Source organism: Anomaloglossus baeobatrachus, chromosome 10 (genome assembly GCF_048569485.1).
Source record: "Anomaloglossus baeobatrachus isolate aAnoBae1 chromosome 10, aAnoBae1.hap1, whole genome shotgun sequence".
NCBI lineage: Eukaryota > Metazoa > Chordata > Amphibia > Anura > Aromobatidae > Anomaloglossus > Anomaloglossus baeobatrachus.
In genome coordinates, this window is record NC_134362.1 from 31,642,981 (window position 1) to 31,659,342 (window position 16,362).

Here is a 16,362-nt window from a genome sequence, read left to right on the forward strand (position 1 = left end):
CGACTCTCCTGACCCGAGCTTGACAGCTTGAGGCCGTCACACTCAGCTTGAGGCCGTCATACATACATACATACATACACATATATATATACACACATATATATATATATATATATATATATATATATATATATATATATACACATATACACACACACACACACACACACATAATGTGTATGTATGGATATATATATATATATATATATATATATATATATATATATATATATATATATATATATATATATATATATATATAGGTTCTGTACCCCCAAGATATTTTTAAAATATAAAATTGCACAGAGTTTTGGGCTTTTGTAGAGTAATGATCATAAAAAAAAAAACCTTATACTTCAATACATTACATATTACTGAAATTTTGCTAAACATTGAAGGCCACGGTTGAGTGTTTGGAGGCTCAGTCTTGTCTATAAAGAAGGGGTTTCATTGTTATTGGAGAACCCACACATGCGAGTATATAAAACAGAGCCATTTATTGGCATATGGAGCATGTGGTCCCCAGTTCAGCATATGGTCCATGTGGTCAACATCCTTCACTTTTTAAAAACTGATCCGTATCCATCGCAGTTCCAAAAAAAGCAAGAACATCAATGTTTTCCCTGAAATATTTTTTTGCCATATTCTAAAACACGCCAGGCAGCAATCTGTATTGCACCGCATCAGTATATTGCTTCCAGTCCTTTCCATACTTGCTGGAGCATCGATGCTCGTCACGTATACAGCGGTGGACTAGCAAGATGGTCATGTATATGATATAGAAATAAGGCAGGAGGTGGTCAAAGCCACAGGCTAGGCAGTACGACAACGAGCCCATCAAGTCTCCAGTGTAGTTAAAATGCCGGGCCACCCCCCAAAATCCAGAAATCATCAGTTTGCTGTAATGCCTCTTGCCATCTGCTGACGTATAAGAACATTCAATATATTTGGGCTTTTTGCCCCAGATCATACAGTTGCCGTTGGTACGTCTAAACAGATCCTTTTGATGATTAGTCATCCTGAAAATGTAGTATCCGATCAGGCCGAGTAGCAAAACTCCCACCGCGGCTGGCGTGGATAGCTGAACTGGGTTGTACACCAAATATAGGCCCTGAGGATAAAAAAAATATATAGTGTTAATATTTGATATGCAGCCAGTTATCCAATTGAAGGGATTGTCGAGCATTTTATTTGTGAGTATCAAGATGACCGGGATACATTATTTTCTGCATCTTGCTCACTCGTCACAGAAGGCAGAGATCTTGAAAAATGTGAGTCATAGATTTAGGCTATGTGCCCACGCTGCGGAAAATGCGCGGATTTTGCCGCGGATTTCTCGCGGAAAAGCCGCGGATTTTCCGAAAATCTGCAGCAGCGGCACTTCCAAGACATTTCAATGGCATTTTGGAAATGCTGTGTCCATGCTGCGGATTTTTCCGCGGCGGATTTGCCGCGGATTTTGATCCGGAAAAATCTGCAGCATGTCAATTATTGTTGCGGATTTTGATCCGGATTTTGGCTATAGAATGGGGAAAAAAAAAAAATCCGCATCAAAATCCGCGGCAATTCCGCGGTAAATCCGCGGCAAAAAAAAAGGTGCGGATTTGCCGCGAAAGTCGCGGATTTTCATGCAGAAAAATCCGCAGCAACATTCTACCATGGACACATAGCCTTAAGGCTCTTGCACAATACAGACACTTGCAAGCACATGGAGCTGTGCCAGGAGCCAATCACGTCTGCAGTTTGTTGACATAGTTGGCACAGAATGGGATAGAATAAAATTAAATATTATCCTTTGGTCATGTGTACTCGTTACCACCACATTTAATTGTGGTGATGTGCTAGCCACCGCTGCAGCCAGTGATCGGCAGCAGTTGTCACATTACCATCCCTGCCAGAAGCATGGAGACAGTACCAAGCAGAGGCAATAGTGAAACAAAATAGGTAGGTTGACATACAAAGGCATATTACCTGCAATGTGTACAGGAAGGGCAACCAGACACAATCTCCCCAGCCGAGATACCAGCCAAAGTGGTCATGACAAATATCTATTGTCTTCAAGTACCAGGCTTCGTTCCAGAAAAAATCCACAACATAGATGGCCTGTGGATAACAAAGCAGCTCATCATCATCAGGTACAATAATGCCGGTCATAAAAATATTACTGTCAGCCTTGTTCGTCTGCCCTGGATGATGGCCCATCAGTAGTTGGCAAACCACCATAGACTTAAGGCCGCTTTACGCACTGCAATATCGGTACCGATATCGCCAGCGTGCGTACCCGCCCCCATCGGTTGTGCGACACGGGCAAATCTCTGCCCGTGCCGCACAACATCGCCCGGACCCGTCACACCGCTTACCTGCCCTGCGACGTCGCTGTGACCGGCGAACCACCTCCTTTCTAAGGGGGCGGTTCGTTCAGCGTCACATCAACGTCACTGCAGTGTCACTGAACCGCTGCCCAATAGAAGCGGAGGGGCGGAGATGAGTGGGACGTAACATCCCGCCCACCTCCTTCCTTCCGCATTGTGGTCGGGAGGCAGGTAAGGAGAGCTTCCTCGTTCCTGCGGTGTCACACGGAGCGATGTGTGCTGCCGCAGGAACGAGGAACAACTTCGTTACTGCTGCAGTAACGATATTTGAGAATGGACCCCCATGTCACCGATGAGCGATTTTGCAACGATGCAAAATCGCTCATAGGTGTCACACGCAACGGCATCGCTAAAGCGACCGGATGTGCGTCACAAATTCCGTGACCCCAACGAGATCACTTGAGCGATGTCGTAGCCTGTAAAGCCCGCTTTAATTCTGCCTCCGTAATGATATCAACACTTCCCAAGACAGAGTTTACATAGTAATTAAACAATGAATGCAAATTTTTTATTTAATTATTCCTTATTTACTTTCTGTGTGCTTGAATAGAACTTTTTCCTCACTATGGAGCTATGGAAAGACTGACTATAAAGTTCTGTTCACAGTCTATGTACAACTTATTTTTATAATATATTATATTTTTTATATATATATATATATATATATATATATATATATATATATATATATATATATATATATATATATATATATATATATATATATATATATATATATATATATATATATAAAATTATATATATGTAATTAGATATATATAATTATATATGTATATGTATAAAAACTCCCCTATACAGTAAAGATAAATTATTGACATGTACTGGCCCAGTGCATGCCAAAAGGTCAGTGGTTTGTCTCTATGATTCTATGTATAATATGTGCCACTTACTGAGCTGTTTGCTGTCTTTTTGATAAAATCAATGTTTTATCTGCTGCAGATCTAGCAGTTATACAGAGCTCATGAATATGCTGGACTACCTGCAGCACGCCAAGTAGGCCTGTAGTGATAATCTCCTGCTGATTAACCAGTGATTTTATCAAAACTACATTAAGCAGCCCAGTAAGTGGCACATCGCTGAAATCATTATCTCTGTCCCTACATTATGCTACAATTTTTATTGTAAACACTGTGGTGTGGAAATTTTTATTGTAATAAATTTTGTAAAATTGGGACACTGGTGTGGAAATTTTTATTGTAATAAATTTTGTAAAATTGGGAATACTACACTGTGGTGTGGAAATTTTTATTGTAATAAATTTTGTAAAATTGGGAATACTTGTTTACCTTGTCAAACTGAAATATTCCCGGGACTTTATTGATCCAATCCTATATATACCCTACATTATGCTGCTCTCAGATTAGAGGGCAAAAACCTGGTGACAGATTCCCTTTAATAACCATTTCAGATAAAGTACCTTGTAACTCTTCAGGACTGGTGAATTCAATCTATTGTCCCAGTTATCATTCACTTTATGCTGGGACAGATTTTTTTCTTTTTTTTGGGGGGGTTGCACATTTTGCATCTCTCCTCCAATGTAGCACATACTTTTATTTAATAATGTCTAAATCCCCCCCCATACGCTTTAGATAGCTATTAGCTGAATGATAGTTTGGCTGGTTGTACAGTTGGGCTCTATGTCGCCCGGCTGTCCTTTACACCTGAGCGGTAGCTATGCTATATAGATTTGCTTCTTCTTCCTAGAGATTATACACTTTTTTTGTTTCTTTTGGCTCCTTTTGATAAGTTGGCTTCCTTTTTAGCATTATTTTGCTCCAAACTTTTGGAGCATGACAAAAAAGTGGCGCATTTTGCTAACTCCACAGTGTCTAGTCAAGCACTAATGTCGCCTGAAATACTTAAAGGGGTGATCTGAGATTTTAGTTATTTTTTTTCTATGGGGCTAAGAACGTACAGGTAAGTAACTGCTACTTACGTGCCTGTTCTGTCTGGTAACGATCTATGCAAGCTCAGGTGGTTCCTTTTCACCTCACATCAACAGAGCAGCGCCTTCTCTTCTGGTCAGCTCCGTTGACGGAGCATCACTGCCCACGCTATGATGATTGACAGCCGGCTCCCCGCCTAAGGAGAACCGCCGGCAGAGATCATTACCAAGTAGAACTACCTGTGAGTTCTTAGCCCAATAGGAAAAAGTAACCAAAGTCCTGGATAATCAACGTTCTGGTCTGGATAATTAAAGTGCTCATAACCCCATTAATAACTTTTTGTTACTTTAGAGAAAGTATAATTCAGAGCCGGTCACTAATCATACCTGCAGAATGTTGACAAGAATCATTGAGTTTGTGACTTGCCCATATAGCTCTTGCTGTTTTGCGGCATAAGATAGGTTAATTAAAGTCCAGGCGACAATTCCGGGGCGTCCGTTGAAGAAAAGCTTAAAGTCAAACCATTTCCCAATGCGAGGGTTAAATTCGATCCCCATCATGTAGTCATAGATAATGTTACCAGTGAATTTACTGAAAAAAAAAAAAAATATTGGAATAAAAATTTAAAACAGATCATTAATCTTTTTAAAATACATTTTTTTCACATCGAGGATGTAAAGATGCAGCTGTGCCACTTTTTGGTCACTTTCTTTACTCTACGTGTTCCTTCAATTTGTGGTTTCCCAGTGATACTAAAGTCACATGAAAGTCACACGCTGCATATTGCTATGATCTGTGACTGACATGAAACAAAATCTGTGTAGCCCCAGGCTTACGAGCTAATATGCACAACAATGGATATTTATAAAACAGTACCCATTAGGATATACACGATCTATCTGTCTATCATCCTACTAGCCCCCTCCATTCCGCAAATGATCATCCTCCATAATCCAAACCTCGCACCTCCGTCTCCAAGATTTTTCTTGTGCTGCGCCAGTTTTCTGGAATGCACTACCCCAAAGGATGCAAGTAATATCCAGCCCCCATGTTTTTAAGAGTGCGTTAAAAACACATCTCTTCAGACAAGCCTATCACCCTAACTCACTAACCTAACTCTCCCCTATCCCGGCTTCTAAATGCTATTCATAACCTTCTCTCTCCTATTTCTGTCCTGACATCCTCCATAAAACTAATAGCAAATAAGTGGACTTAAAAGGTTACTATCTGATGACCGGATCATTCAGCTTTACATGAAATCCATTATTTATTATAATGATGGCCGGACCAGACACCACAAGCACGTTCTACCTTTTGTGTTCCATTTCCCCATATATTGTAAGCAGGGTCCTCATTCCTATTGTTGCTGCTGAACTATGCCCTACTTTGTTTTATGTTTGTCTGTACAGACCCCTTCTCAATAGTAAAGTGCTGAAGAATATGTTGGTGCTATAAAAATAAACTTCCTTATTATCTATCATCTTTGTAGATATATATATATATATATATATATATATATATATATATATATATATATATATATATATATATATATATATATATATATATATATATATATATATATATATATATATATATATATATATGCATATATACAAAAATATCTATTGTAATTGGCTTAATTTTCAGTGCTTGAATTTAAGGAAAAAGAAAGAGAAAGTTCAATTCTTAATTATTATGGGTTCTGTTATTAATTTTAAATGTTTGAATTTAAGGAAAGAGAAAGTTTCTGAATTATTTCGGGTTCTGTCGTGTTCTGCAGACTACGCTTGTTTTTCGTTATAGAAATAGATACCAGACACAACTTAGATGGAACCGGAATTGTCAGTCTCGGAATCTCCAAGCAGAAGTGTAAATGTAGCCTTAAGGCTACTTTACACGCTGCTATATCGGTCCCGATATCGCTAGTGTGGGTACCCGCCCCCATCTGTTGTGCGACACGGGCAAATCGCTGCCCGTGCCGCACAACATCGCGCAGACCCGTCACACATACTTACCTGCTCGGCGACGTCGCTGTGACCAGCGAACCGCCTCTTTTCTAAGGGGGCGGTCCATGCGGCGTCACAGCGACGTCACTGAGCGGCCACCCAATAGAAGCGGAGGGGCGGAGATGAGTGGCCGGAACATCCCGCCCACCTCCTTCCTTCCTCATAGCGGCCGGGAGGCAGGTAAGGAGAGGTTCCTCGTTCCTGCGGCGTCACACATAGCGATGTGTGCTGCCGCAGGAGCGACGAACTACATCGTTACTGCTGTGCAGTAATGATAATCGAGAATGGACCCCCATGTCACCGATGAGCGATTTTGCACGTTTTTGCAACGATGCAAAATCGCTCATCGTTGTCACACGCAGCAACATCGCTAATGCGGCCGGATGTGCGTCATAAATTCCGTGACCCCAACGACTCCGCATTAGCGATGTCGCAGCGTGTAAAGCCCCCTTTAGACAAGAATCGGTCATATCTACTAATTTTGGGAGGACTTACCGACCATCTAAAGTGTAAGGGCGGTTTTCGAAATGATTCCCAATGGAAAATTTTATCCTTTGTTCTATTAGGAGGTAAGTTGCTCCAGAGGAGTAACAGTGGCATGCTCCCCGATACTGTAACGGCAAGCCACCCACTAAGAAGGATCCTGAGGTACCCCGAAACCCTTTAACCCCTATACAGGGATCTGGAATTACTGCAGGGTCCAGGAGTTCACTGTCTTAAGGTGGCTTTACACGCTACGAGATCGCTAAAGCGATCTCGTTGGGGTCACGGATTTTGTGACGCATATCCGGCCGCTTTAGCGATGTCGTTGCGTGTGACACCTATGAGCGATTTTTAATCATCACAAAAACGTTCAAAATCGCTCATCGGTGACATGCCCCCCTCTTCCCAAATATCGTTGTTGCTGCAGTAACGATGTTGTTTGTCGTTCCTGCGGCAGCACACATCACTGTGTGTGACACCGCAGGAACGACAAACATCTCCTTACCAGCGTCCACCGGAAAAGGAGGAAGGAAGGAGGTGGGCGGCATGTTCCGGCCACTCATCTCCGCCCCTCCTTTTCTATTGGGCGGCGGTTCAGTGACGCTGCTATGACGTCGCTGTGACGCTGAACGAACCGCCCCCTTAGAAAGGAGGCGGTTCGCCGGTCACGGCGACGTCGCTGCACAGGTATGTGCGTGTGACGCTGCCGTAGCGATAATGTTCGCTACGGCAGTGATCACCAGATATCCTTACAACGACGGGGGTGGGTGCTATTGCGCTCGACATCGCTAGCAATTGCTAGCGATGTCGCAGCGTGTAAAGCGGCCTTAAGGTAGTCTGCAGTCCAGAGATGGGGATAGTCGCCAGGCAAGGTCTAAACCAGAATGTCAGCAAGGTACAAAATGGGAAGGCAGGGGGAATGTCCAGAAAAACAGGCTGAGGTCAAATCGAGATGTCAGGCAACGTACAAAAGAGCAGGCAGGAGGAATGTCCAGAAAACAGGCCGAGGTCAAATCCAGGATGTCAGGCGAGGTACGAAACAGCAGGCAGAAGGGACGTCAATAAACAAAGCTGAGTTCATGAGAGACATAAAGCAAGGTGCACAGTACCAGGAAGGATGTGCCTCACAGCAACATAAGACTATATCTGGCAAAGATCCAAGAACACTGAAGGATATAAAAAGGGTGTGGTGCCTTCCTATAGGCTGGAGTAGGGAGCTGTTACTAGCTGAAAGGCACACACCCCTACAGTCAGTCAACAGTACTGCAAATTCCATCCAGACCAAGCCGGTGAATGTGCAGTGACTCTGCCCACCAGAGCCACTGGAACTGACCTCTCCCCCACCACCAGCACTGCCTGCAGTGTGAGCAGAGCAGCGCCTGGTGACCGAGGCAGACGTCAACAGAGCAGGCCCTGGTGGAGATGTGACAGTAGAGCGGCGCCTGGTGACCGGGGCAGACGTCACCAGAGCAGGCCCTGGTGGAGATGTGACAGTAGAGCAGCGCCTGGTGACCGGGGAAGACGTCACCGGAGCAGGCCCTAGTGGAGAAGTGACAGTAGAGCGGCGCCTGGTGACCGGGGAAGACGTCACCGGAGGAGGCCCTAGTGGAGAAGTGACAGTAGAGCGGCGCCTGGTGACCAGGGCAGACGTCACCGGAGCAGGCCCTGGTGGAGACGTGACAAAAACTTATTTTAGTGTGCATGTCTACGGGGAAGTCGGGATGAATAGCTGTTGGCTGAATAACTGCTAGATAAGGTGTAAGGGCAGCTTTGCACGTTGCGACATTGCACGTGCGATGTCGATGGGGTCAAATCGAAAGTGACGCACATCCGGCGTCGCAGTCGATATCGCAACGTGTAAAACCTTTTTGATACGATGAACGAGCGCAAAAGCGTCGTTATCGTATCATCGCTGCAGCCTCCGACATTTCCATAATGCCGGTGCAGCGACAGGTGCGATGTTGTTCCTCGCTCCTGCGGCAGCACACATCGCTGTGTGTGAAGCGACAGGAGCGAGGAACTTCACCTTACCTGCCGCCGGCTGCAATGAGAAGGACGGAGGTGGGCGGGATGTTTACATCCTGCTCATCTCCGCCCCTCCACTTCAATTGGCCGCTTGCCGTGTGACGTCGCTGTGACGCCACATGACCCGCCCCCTTAGGAAGGAGGCGGGTCGCCGGCCAGAGGGACGTCGCACGGCAGGTATGTGCGTGTGAAACTGCCGTAGCGATAATAATCGCTATGGCAGCTTTCACTAGATATTGCACGTGCGACGGGGGCGGGACTATCGCTGCAGCATCGGTAACACATTGTTACTGATGTCGCAGCGTGCAAAGCCCGCCTAAGAGCACCATAAGAGCTGACAATCGAAAGATAGTGGTAATGTTATTTCTGTGGTAGGATATGAGGAGTCAACTCATAAATAAGAAAATATGAAAAGCTCCTTTACAGAGACAATGCCATCTGCCAGATGCACATAAAGCATTAAGACAGTGCTATACAGGGCACCCTCTGCCCACCCCATAACCATACGATTGGGCGAGCTGAATCTCACTTTCATAGTTCTACTGAATGTTTTCTTACCAATCTTTGACGTTGGTTGGGAACAAGTATGCCTTGATCATCGCAAATATGGAGACAGAGTATCCTAGTATATTTGTACACCATAATAAGGGAATCCAGTTGTCAATGATGATGGTAGGAGTGAACCAATGGAAATAATAGGCATTAGCGAACCAGAGAATGTGTGTTACGATCCAGGCTTGGAGTCCATTGATTTGGTACTTGTTAATAATACCTGAGGAAGACAAAGTGTGGAGTCATATACACAAGTGATCTACTGATATTGGGCAATGGTGCTCAACACCAAGGTTGCATTGCGACACTGCAAGTAAGGCCGGAGTTCCACTTGGCTATGACACAAGCGAGTCTTGCATTGCATCACCCGCCATGAACTGACGCTCTCCGGACAAGAGCGTCTCAGCTGCATAGAAATATATGCAGCCGAGTCACTCCTGTCAGGAGAGTGTGCGGCCGCGCCGGCTGATACGATGCGAGACTCACGCGAGTTATAAGCAAGTGGAACTCTGGCCTAATGATTGCAAATTAGGTTGCAATACTACACATGGCAATCTGCGTTTGCAAAGCAACATTTGCAAGAAATCTGAACCTGATGGATTATTTGGTCAGGAATCAAAAGAAACTTTTCTTGCAAATGCAATACAGGTGCAACTCCCTTGCAACACGTCAAATCGGTGTTTCGAGCTTTCTCAGCTCAGCTTCATTGCTAAATCTACAAACTATGTGTCAGAACGGCTGCACCCAGTAAGCTACAGTTAGGTCCAGAAATATTTGGACAGTGACACAATTTTCGCAAGTTGGGCTCTGCATGCCACCACATTGGATTTGAAATGAAACCTCTACAACAGAATTCAAGTGCAGATTGTAACGTTTAATTTGAAGGTTTGAACAAAAATATCTGATAGAAATTGTAGGAATTGTCACATTTCTTTACAAACACTCCACATTTTAGGAGGTCAAAAGTAATTGGACAAATAAACCAAACCCAAACAAAATATTTTTATTTTCAATATTTTGTTGCGAATCCTTTGGAGGCAATCACTGCCTTAAGTCTGGAACCCATGGACATCACCAAACGCTGGGTTTCCTCCTTCTTAATGCTTTGCCAGGCCTTTACAGCCGCAGCCTTCAGGTCTTGCTTGTTTGTGGGTCTTTCCGTCTTAAGTCTGGATTTGAGCACGTGAAATGCATGCTCAATTGGGTTAAGATCTGGTGATTGACTTGGCCATTGCAGAATGTTCCACTTTTTTGCACTCATGAACTCCTGGGTAGCTTTGGCTGTATGCTTGGGGTCATTGTCCATCTGTACTATGAAGCGCCGTCCGATCAACTTTGCGGCATTTGGCTGAATCTGGGCTGAAAGTATATCCCGGTACACTTCAAAATTCATCCGGCTACTCTTGTCTGCTGTTATGTCATCAATAAACACAAGTGACCCAGTGCCATTGAAAGCCATGCATGCCCATGCCATCACGTTGCCTCCACCATGTTTTACAGAGGATGTGGTGTGCCTTGGATCATGTGCCGTTCCCTTTATTCTCCAAACTTTTTTCTTCCCATCATTCTGGTACAGGTTGATCTTGGTCTCATCTGTCCATAGAATACTTTTCCAGAACTGAGCTGGCTTCATGAGGTGTTTTTCAGCACATTTAACTCTGGCCTGTCTATTTTTGGAATTGATGAATGGTTTGCATCTAGATGTGAACCCTTTGTATTAACTTTCATGGAGTCTTCTCTTTACTGTTGACTTAGAGACAGATACACCTACTTCACTGAGAGTGTTCTGGACTTCAGTTGATGTTGTGAACGGGTTCTTCTTCACCAAAGGAAGTATGCGGCAATCATCCACCACTGTTCTCATCCGTGGACGCCCAGGCCTTTTTGAGTTCCCAAGCTCACCAGTCAATTCCTTTTTTCTCAGAATGTACCCGACTGTTGATTTTGCTACTCCAAGCATGTCTGCTATCTCTCTGATGGATTTTTTCTTTTTTTTCAGCCTCAGGATGTTCTGCTTCACCTCAATTGAGAGTTCCTTAGACCTCATGTTGTCTGGTCACAGCAACAGCTTCCAAATGCAAAACCACACACCTGTAATCAACCCCAGACCTTTTAACTACTTCATTGATTACAGGTTAACGAGGGAGACGCCTTCAGAGTTAATTGCAGCCCTTAGAGTCCCTTGTCCAATTACTTTTGGTCCCTTGAAAAAGAGGAGGCTATGCATTACAGAGCTATGATTCCTAAACCCTTTCTCCGATTTGGATGTGAAAACTCTCATATTGCAGCTGGGAGTGTGCACTTTCAGCCCATATTATATATAGAATTGTATTTCTGAACATGTTTTTGTAAACAGCTAAAATAACAAAACTTGTGTCACTGTCCAAATATTTCTGGACCTAACTGTAAGTGATACATCGTTGGATTCAGGGTCTCTTTGCCTACATCATGCTGCTCTCAGATGAGACAGATTCCCTTTGATGCCTTAGTTACAGGACATTTTACTAACACATTATTGGACTTTTATTCACGATTTGGGAATGTTTTGCAATAATAGGAGTAAACTAAACAGCACATATATTAGGACTCACCAGCCGGTGTTCTTGCTCCTTCTTGGACACCTCCGACATATCCTGGGATAAATTTATGGCAGATATCCGGTAGTAACATGTACAGAAACACCTAAAACAGTAAAATTATTTTATTGAAGACTTCTGTCCCAAAGAAGTAATCTACTCATCAAGATTTTAATCTGATACATCTGGTGCCACATATCATACAAAAAACAAACTCCGCTCTTTGCAGAGCCATTTGGTATTGTCTATTGCTCGGTTGTTTGTATTCCCCGGGTCCTTGCCCATGGGCTGGGCTTGTTTGGTGCCTCGTTCCAGTAATCTCCTTGCTTTATCTTTTGGCTGTTTTCACCGGAACTTCGCCAGAGATAATTCCTGCTCTTCAGTGTGCACTACTGGTTCCCTCTTTGTACTGACGTGACTTTGGCTTCTGACCCAGGTTGATCTCTGACTACGATTCTGCTCTCCATCTGTATCTGATGTTACCTCCTGGCTATTGACCTTTAGGCTTCCAACTGACTTCAGCTCCTCTTCCTCCTTTGCACTGACGTGACCTCCCGACTCTGACTCTCGGCGTGCACAACCATTCTGCTATCTCCCCATCTAGATACTAGTGACATCTAGTGAGCAGACACCGCATTACACCTAAGAGCTCTACATCTCTCCTGTGTACTTGCGCCCCCTGGTGGTGGCATTACACTATCGTTCACTATGAAATCCAAAATGGCCTTATCCTTGTTTCTAAAAATTGGCCCCAAATCATACAAATTTGGACATCTCTTAAGGGCACTTTACACACAGCGACATCTCTAGCAATGACGCTGGTGAAAGCACCCGCCCCCGTCGGTTGTGTGGCGCACAACATTGCTAAGAACAGTCACACATACTTACCTTCCTAGCGACGTCGCTGTGGCCCGTGAACCGCCTCCTTTCTAAGGGGGTGGTTCGTGCTGCGTCACAGCGACGTCACTAAGCGGCCGCCCAATAGAAGCGGAGGGGTGGAGATGAGCGGCCGGAACATCCCGCCCACCTCCTTCCTTCCTCATTGCCGGCGGCTGCAGGTACCGGCATGTTCCTCGTTCCTGCGGTGTCACACATAGCGATGTGTGCTGCCGCAGGAACAAGGAACAACATCGTACCCACAGCAGCAACGATATTTGGGATTAGAACGACGTGTCAACGATATGGTGAGTATTTTTGATCGTTAACGGTCGTTCCTGCGTGTCACATGCAACGACATCACTAACGAGGCCGGATGTGCGTCACGAATTCCGTGACCCCAACGACATCTCGTTAGCGATGTCGTTGCATGTAAAGCGGCCTTTGGCAAAAGCAGGGTAGTCAATTAGAGTTAAACAAACTTTGTACACCAGAAAATTGGTTCTACGCTCATGGCTGGTATAGATTTCATTTTTTGGTTCATGGACAGCCCAAAGATGTTCCAAATTTATTTGGAGGCATGAAATAGTAAATCTGTATGGATGATGACTAAACTCAAAGATATATTATGCAAAATGTTCAGTTATGAATATAGCACCAATTCAGAACCAGTAGGTATTAGAAAAGAATTCCAACATGTACAATTAGTATAGATATAGCAACATGTGATATTAAAACTTAACCTTTAATTGGGTTATTTAAAATAGATATACAAACTGTGATCCAAACACCATTAAAACCTGGAAATGATGGGACCAAATTGTACTGTGTGTATCTATGGCACCATCATTTACAGAAAAGGGGGGAACGGGTAACGTTCACCTAAATGAACAACACCGGAGACGTGCTGAGTTTTGCAACACACAACTAGCTGATGTGGTATCACTGATTAGACGGATGCTGTGTAAGTGCAGCCTTCAAGGATAAGTGTATATACAAGAAGTAGCATGCCACTCAACAGACAGAATATTGTCACTCAGCGTCATCAACACCAGACCAAAAAGTAATGTGAATGTCCCACTATAGAGCTAAACTAGTGTGATATGCTCCAACAGGGGACAACCAATACTCATGCACCATGACAAACAATGCCCAAGAAATAGAGACCTCATAATACATATACCCTGCTCAATACCGACAGCGGCAGGGGGTCAGGGACAATAAGATGTCATATACAGTGTAATATTAGGACCACTTGAAGTGGAACCATCTCACCCAGTCCTTTTGTCGGTGAGGTGTCGTCCTTCTCCAGTGCTGCTTGGTCCAAATACCGGCACGGGGGGAGCAGTGGCTTGGTCACTGGCCCTATCTAGGATACCACTGACCCTTAGATAATCCACAATAACTCCCGCCCTTACAAGGGCAGTCCACAGCTGGCCCTGTTGTGGCTGACCCTAATAACCATCAAGCAGGTGACTCCCGACGCGTTTCACAACAACTGCTCATCAGGGGAGGCTTGGAACACCTGAAAATCGTGGTTTTGGCTCAAACTTGGAGCTCAAACCTGTGTGGCCTGGTATCATTAGGGTCAGCCACAACAGGGCCAGCTGTGGACTGCCCTTGTAAGGGCGGGAGTTATTGTGGATTATCTAAGGGTCAGTGGTATCCTAGATAGGGCCAGTGACCAAGCCACTGCTCCCCCCGTGCCGGTATTTGGACCAAGCAGCACTGGAGAAGGACGACACCTCACCGACAAAAGGACTGGGTGAGATGGTTCCACTTCAAGTGGTCCTAATATTACACTGTATATGACATCCTATTGTCCCTGACCCCCTGCCGCTGTCGGTATTGAGCAGGGTATATGTATTATGAGGTCTCTATTTCTTGGGCATTGTTTGTCATGGTGCATGAGTATTGGTTGTCCCCTGTTGGAGCATATCACACTAGTTTAGCTCTATAGTGGGACATTCACATTACTTTTTGGTCTGGTGTTGATGACGCTGAGTGACAATATTCTGTCTGTTGAGTGGCATGCTACTTCTTGTATATACACTTATCCTTGAAGGCTGCACTTACACAGCATCCGTCTAATCAGTGATACCACATCAGCTAGTTGTGTGTTGCAAAACTCAGCACGTCTCCGGTGTTGTTCATTTAGGTGAACGTTACCCGTTCCCCCCTTTTCTGTAAATGATGGTGCCATAGATACACACAGTACAATTTGGTCCCATCATTTCCAGGTTTTAATGGTGTTTGGATCACAGTTTGTATATCTATTTTAAATAACCCAATTAAAGGTTAAGTTTTAATATAAAATGTTCAGTTACCTGAAAAGAGACCCAGGCCGCATAGATGTAAACAGCTTTCCAGGTGATCAGCGGCGTCTTGTTCCATATGTCAGACAGCTTAGTTTTTCCAGAGTACAAATCAAGGACGGGACTAGTGAGCGCGCACTGGTACTGATCACACGACATCACAAAATAATAGACAATGAGCGGCGCAAACATCAGTAGGAAGATGACGCCACCCAACGAGAACCAGTCCACCTCCCTGTAAGCAAGAAGGACAGATGAAAAATACACTCGTCAGCATTGTTTTGTTTTAATGCAAATACTATAGATACAATAATATTGTATCATTTCAAGAACTTTATTCAGCTATTTCTTTGTGACATCCATTTTTAAAGATGTTGGGTCACCAAGCTTTTCCAAAATGTCAAATATTTCTAGGAATTATTGACATGTCACTGTCAAGGGAGGAATTTGGGTGAAGACTGCTAATGGAGTCTTCGTTTGGGATATTCAGAGATGGTGCCGTATTAGCTGTATACCAGTGCCGATATATCAATGTATCAGACAATGAATACATAAGACATGTTCTCCTTGAGCCAGCATCACCAACTGACCCGTGTATTGTATTGTAGAATTTTAACAGCTTCACAGAAGTTACATTGTGTCCTTCAGTCTCCCCTTGCTGCAAGACTGCTGCCAGGAGGAGTTAATGAAGGGCAGGTTGCACATGTTCCCTGCCACTCCATACAAAATCTATGTAACTAAAGGAACCTATAGACATTAAAATAAAGTCAACCGAACCTGACGGTCTAATTTATATAGTAGTCACCCAACTTTGTCCAGGTGAGAGAAAGAACTGGCCAATGGATGATCTTTTTGTTTTCCCCAGAGATAAGCAGAGTCTAAAGGCCCCATGACATGCAGCGATATCGCTGGCGAGCGTACCCGCCCCATCGTTTGTGCGTCACGGGCAAATCACTGTCCGTGGCACACAATATCGTTAGTCCCCATCACACGGACTTACCTGCCTAGCGATGTCACTGTGGCCGGCAAACCACCTCCTTTCTAAGGGGGCGGTTCGTTCGGCGTCACAGCGGTGTCACTAAGCGGCCGCCCAATAGAAGCAGAGGGGTGGAGATGAGCGGCCGTAACATCCCGCCCACCTCCTTCTTTCCTCATTGCCAGCGGCCGCAGGTAAGCTGTAGTTCGTCGTTCCCACAGTGTCACACATAGCGATGTGTGCTGCCTCGGGAACGACGAACAACCTGCGT

General features: G+C 44.4%; 1 protein-coding gene across 3 annotated transcripts in view; it reads right to left on the reverse strand.

The window, feature by feature from the left end:
* Nucleotides 1-239: 239 nt before the first annotated feature.
* Nucleotides 240-16,362, reverse strand: part of DHCR7 (7-dehydrocholesterol reductase) — a 150,871-nt gene continuing 134,748 nt past the window's right edge. For all 3 annotated transcript variants that reach the window (XM_075326630.1, XM_075326631.1, XM_075326629.1), the window contains 6 exons: nucleotides 15,128-15,350; nucleotides 11,940-12,030; nucleotides 9,355-9,568; nucleotides 4,666-4,870; nucleotides 1,972-2,103; nucleotides 240-1,111 (listed from right to left, as the gene is read on the reverse strand). In XM_075326630.1, the coding sequence (XP_075182745.1) occupies nucleotides 647-1,111; nucleotides 1,972-2,103; nucleotides 4,666-4,870; nucleotides 9,355-9,568; nucleotides 11,940-12,030; nucleotides 15,128-15,350 (1,330 nt within the window). In that variant the 3' untranslated portion in view covers nucleotides 240-646. The remainder of the gene's footprint in view (nucleotides 1,112-1,971; nucleotides 2,104-4,665; nucleotides 4,871-9,354; nucleotides 9,569-11,939; nucleotides 12,031-15,127; nucleotides 15,351-16,362) is intronic.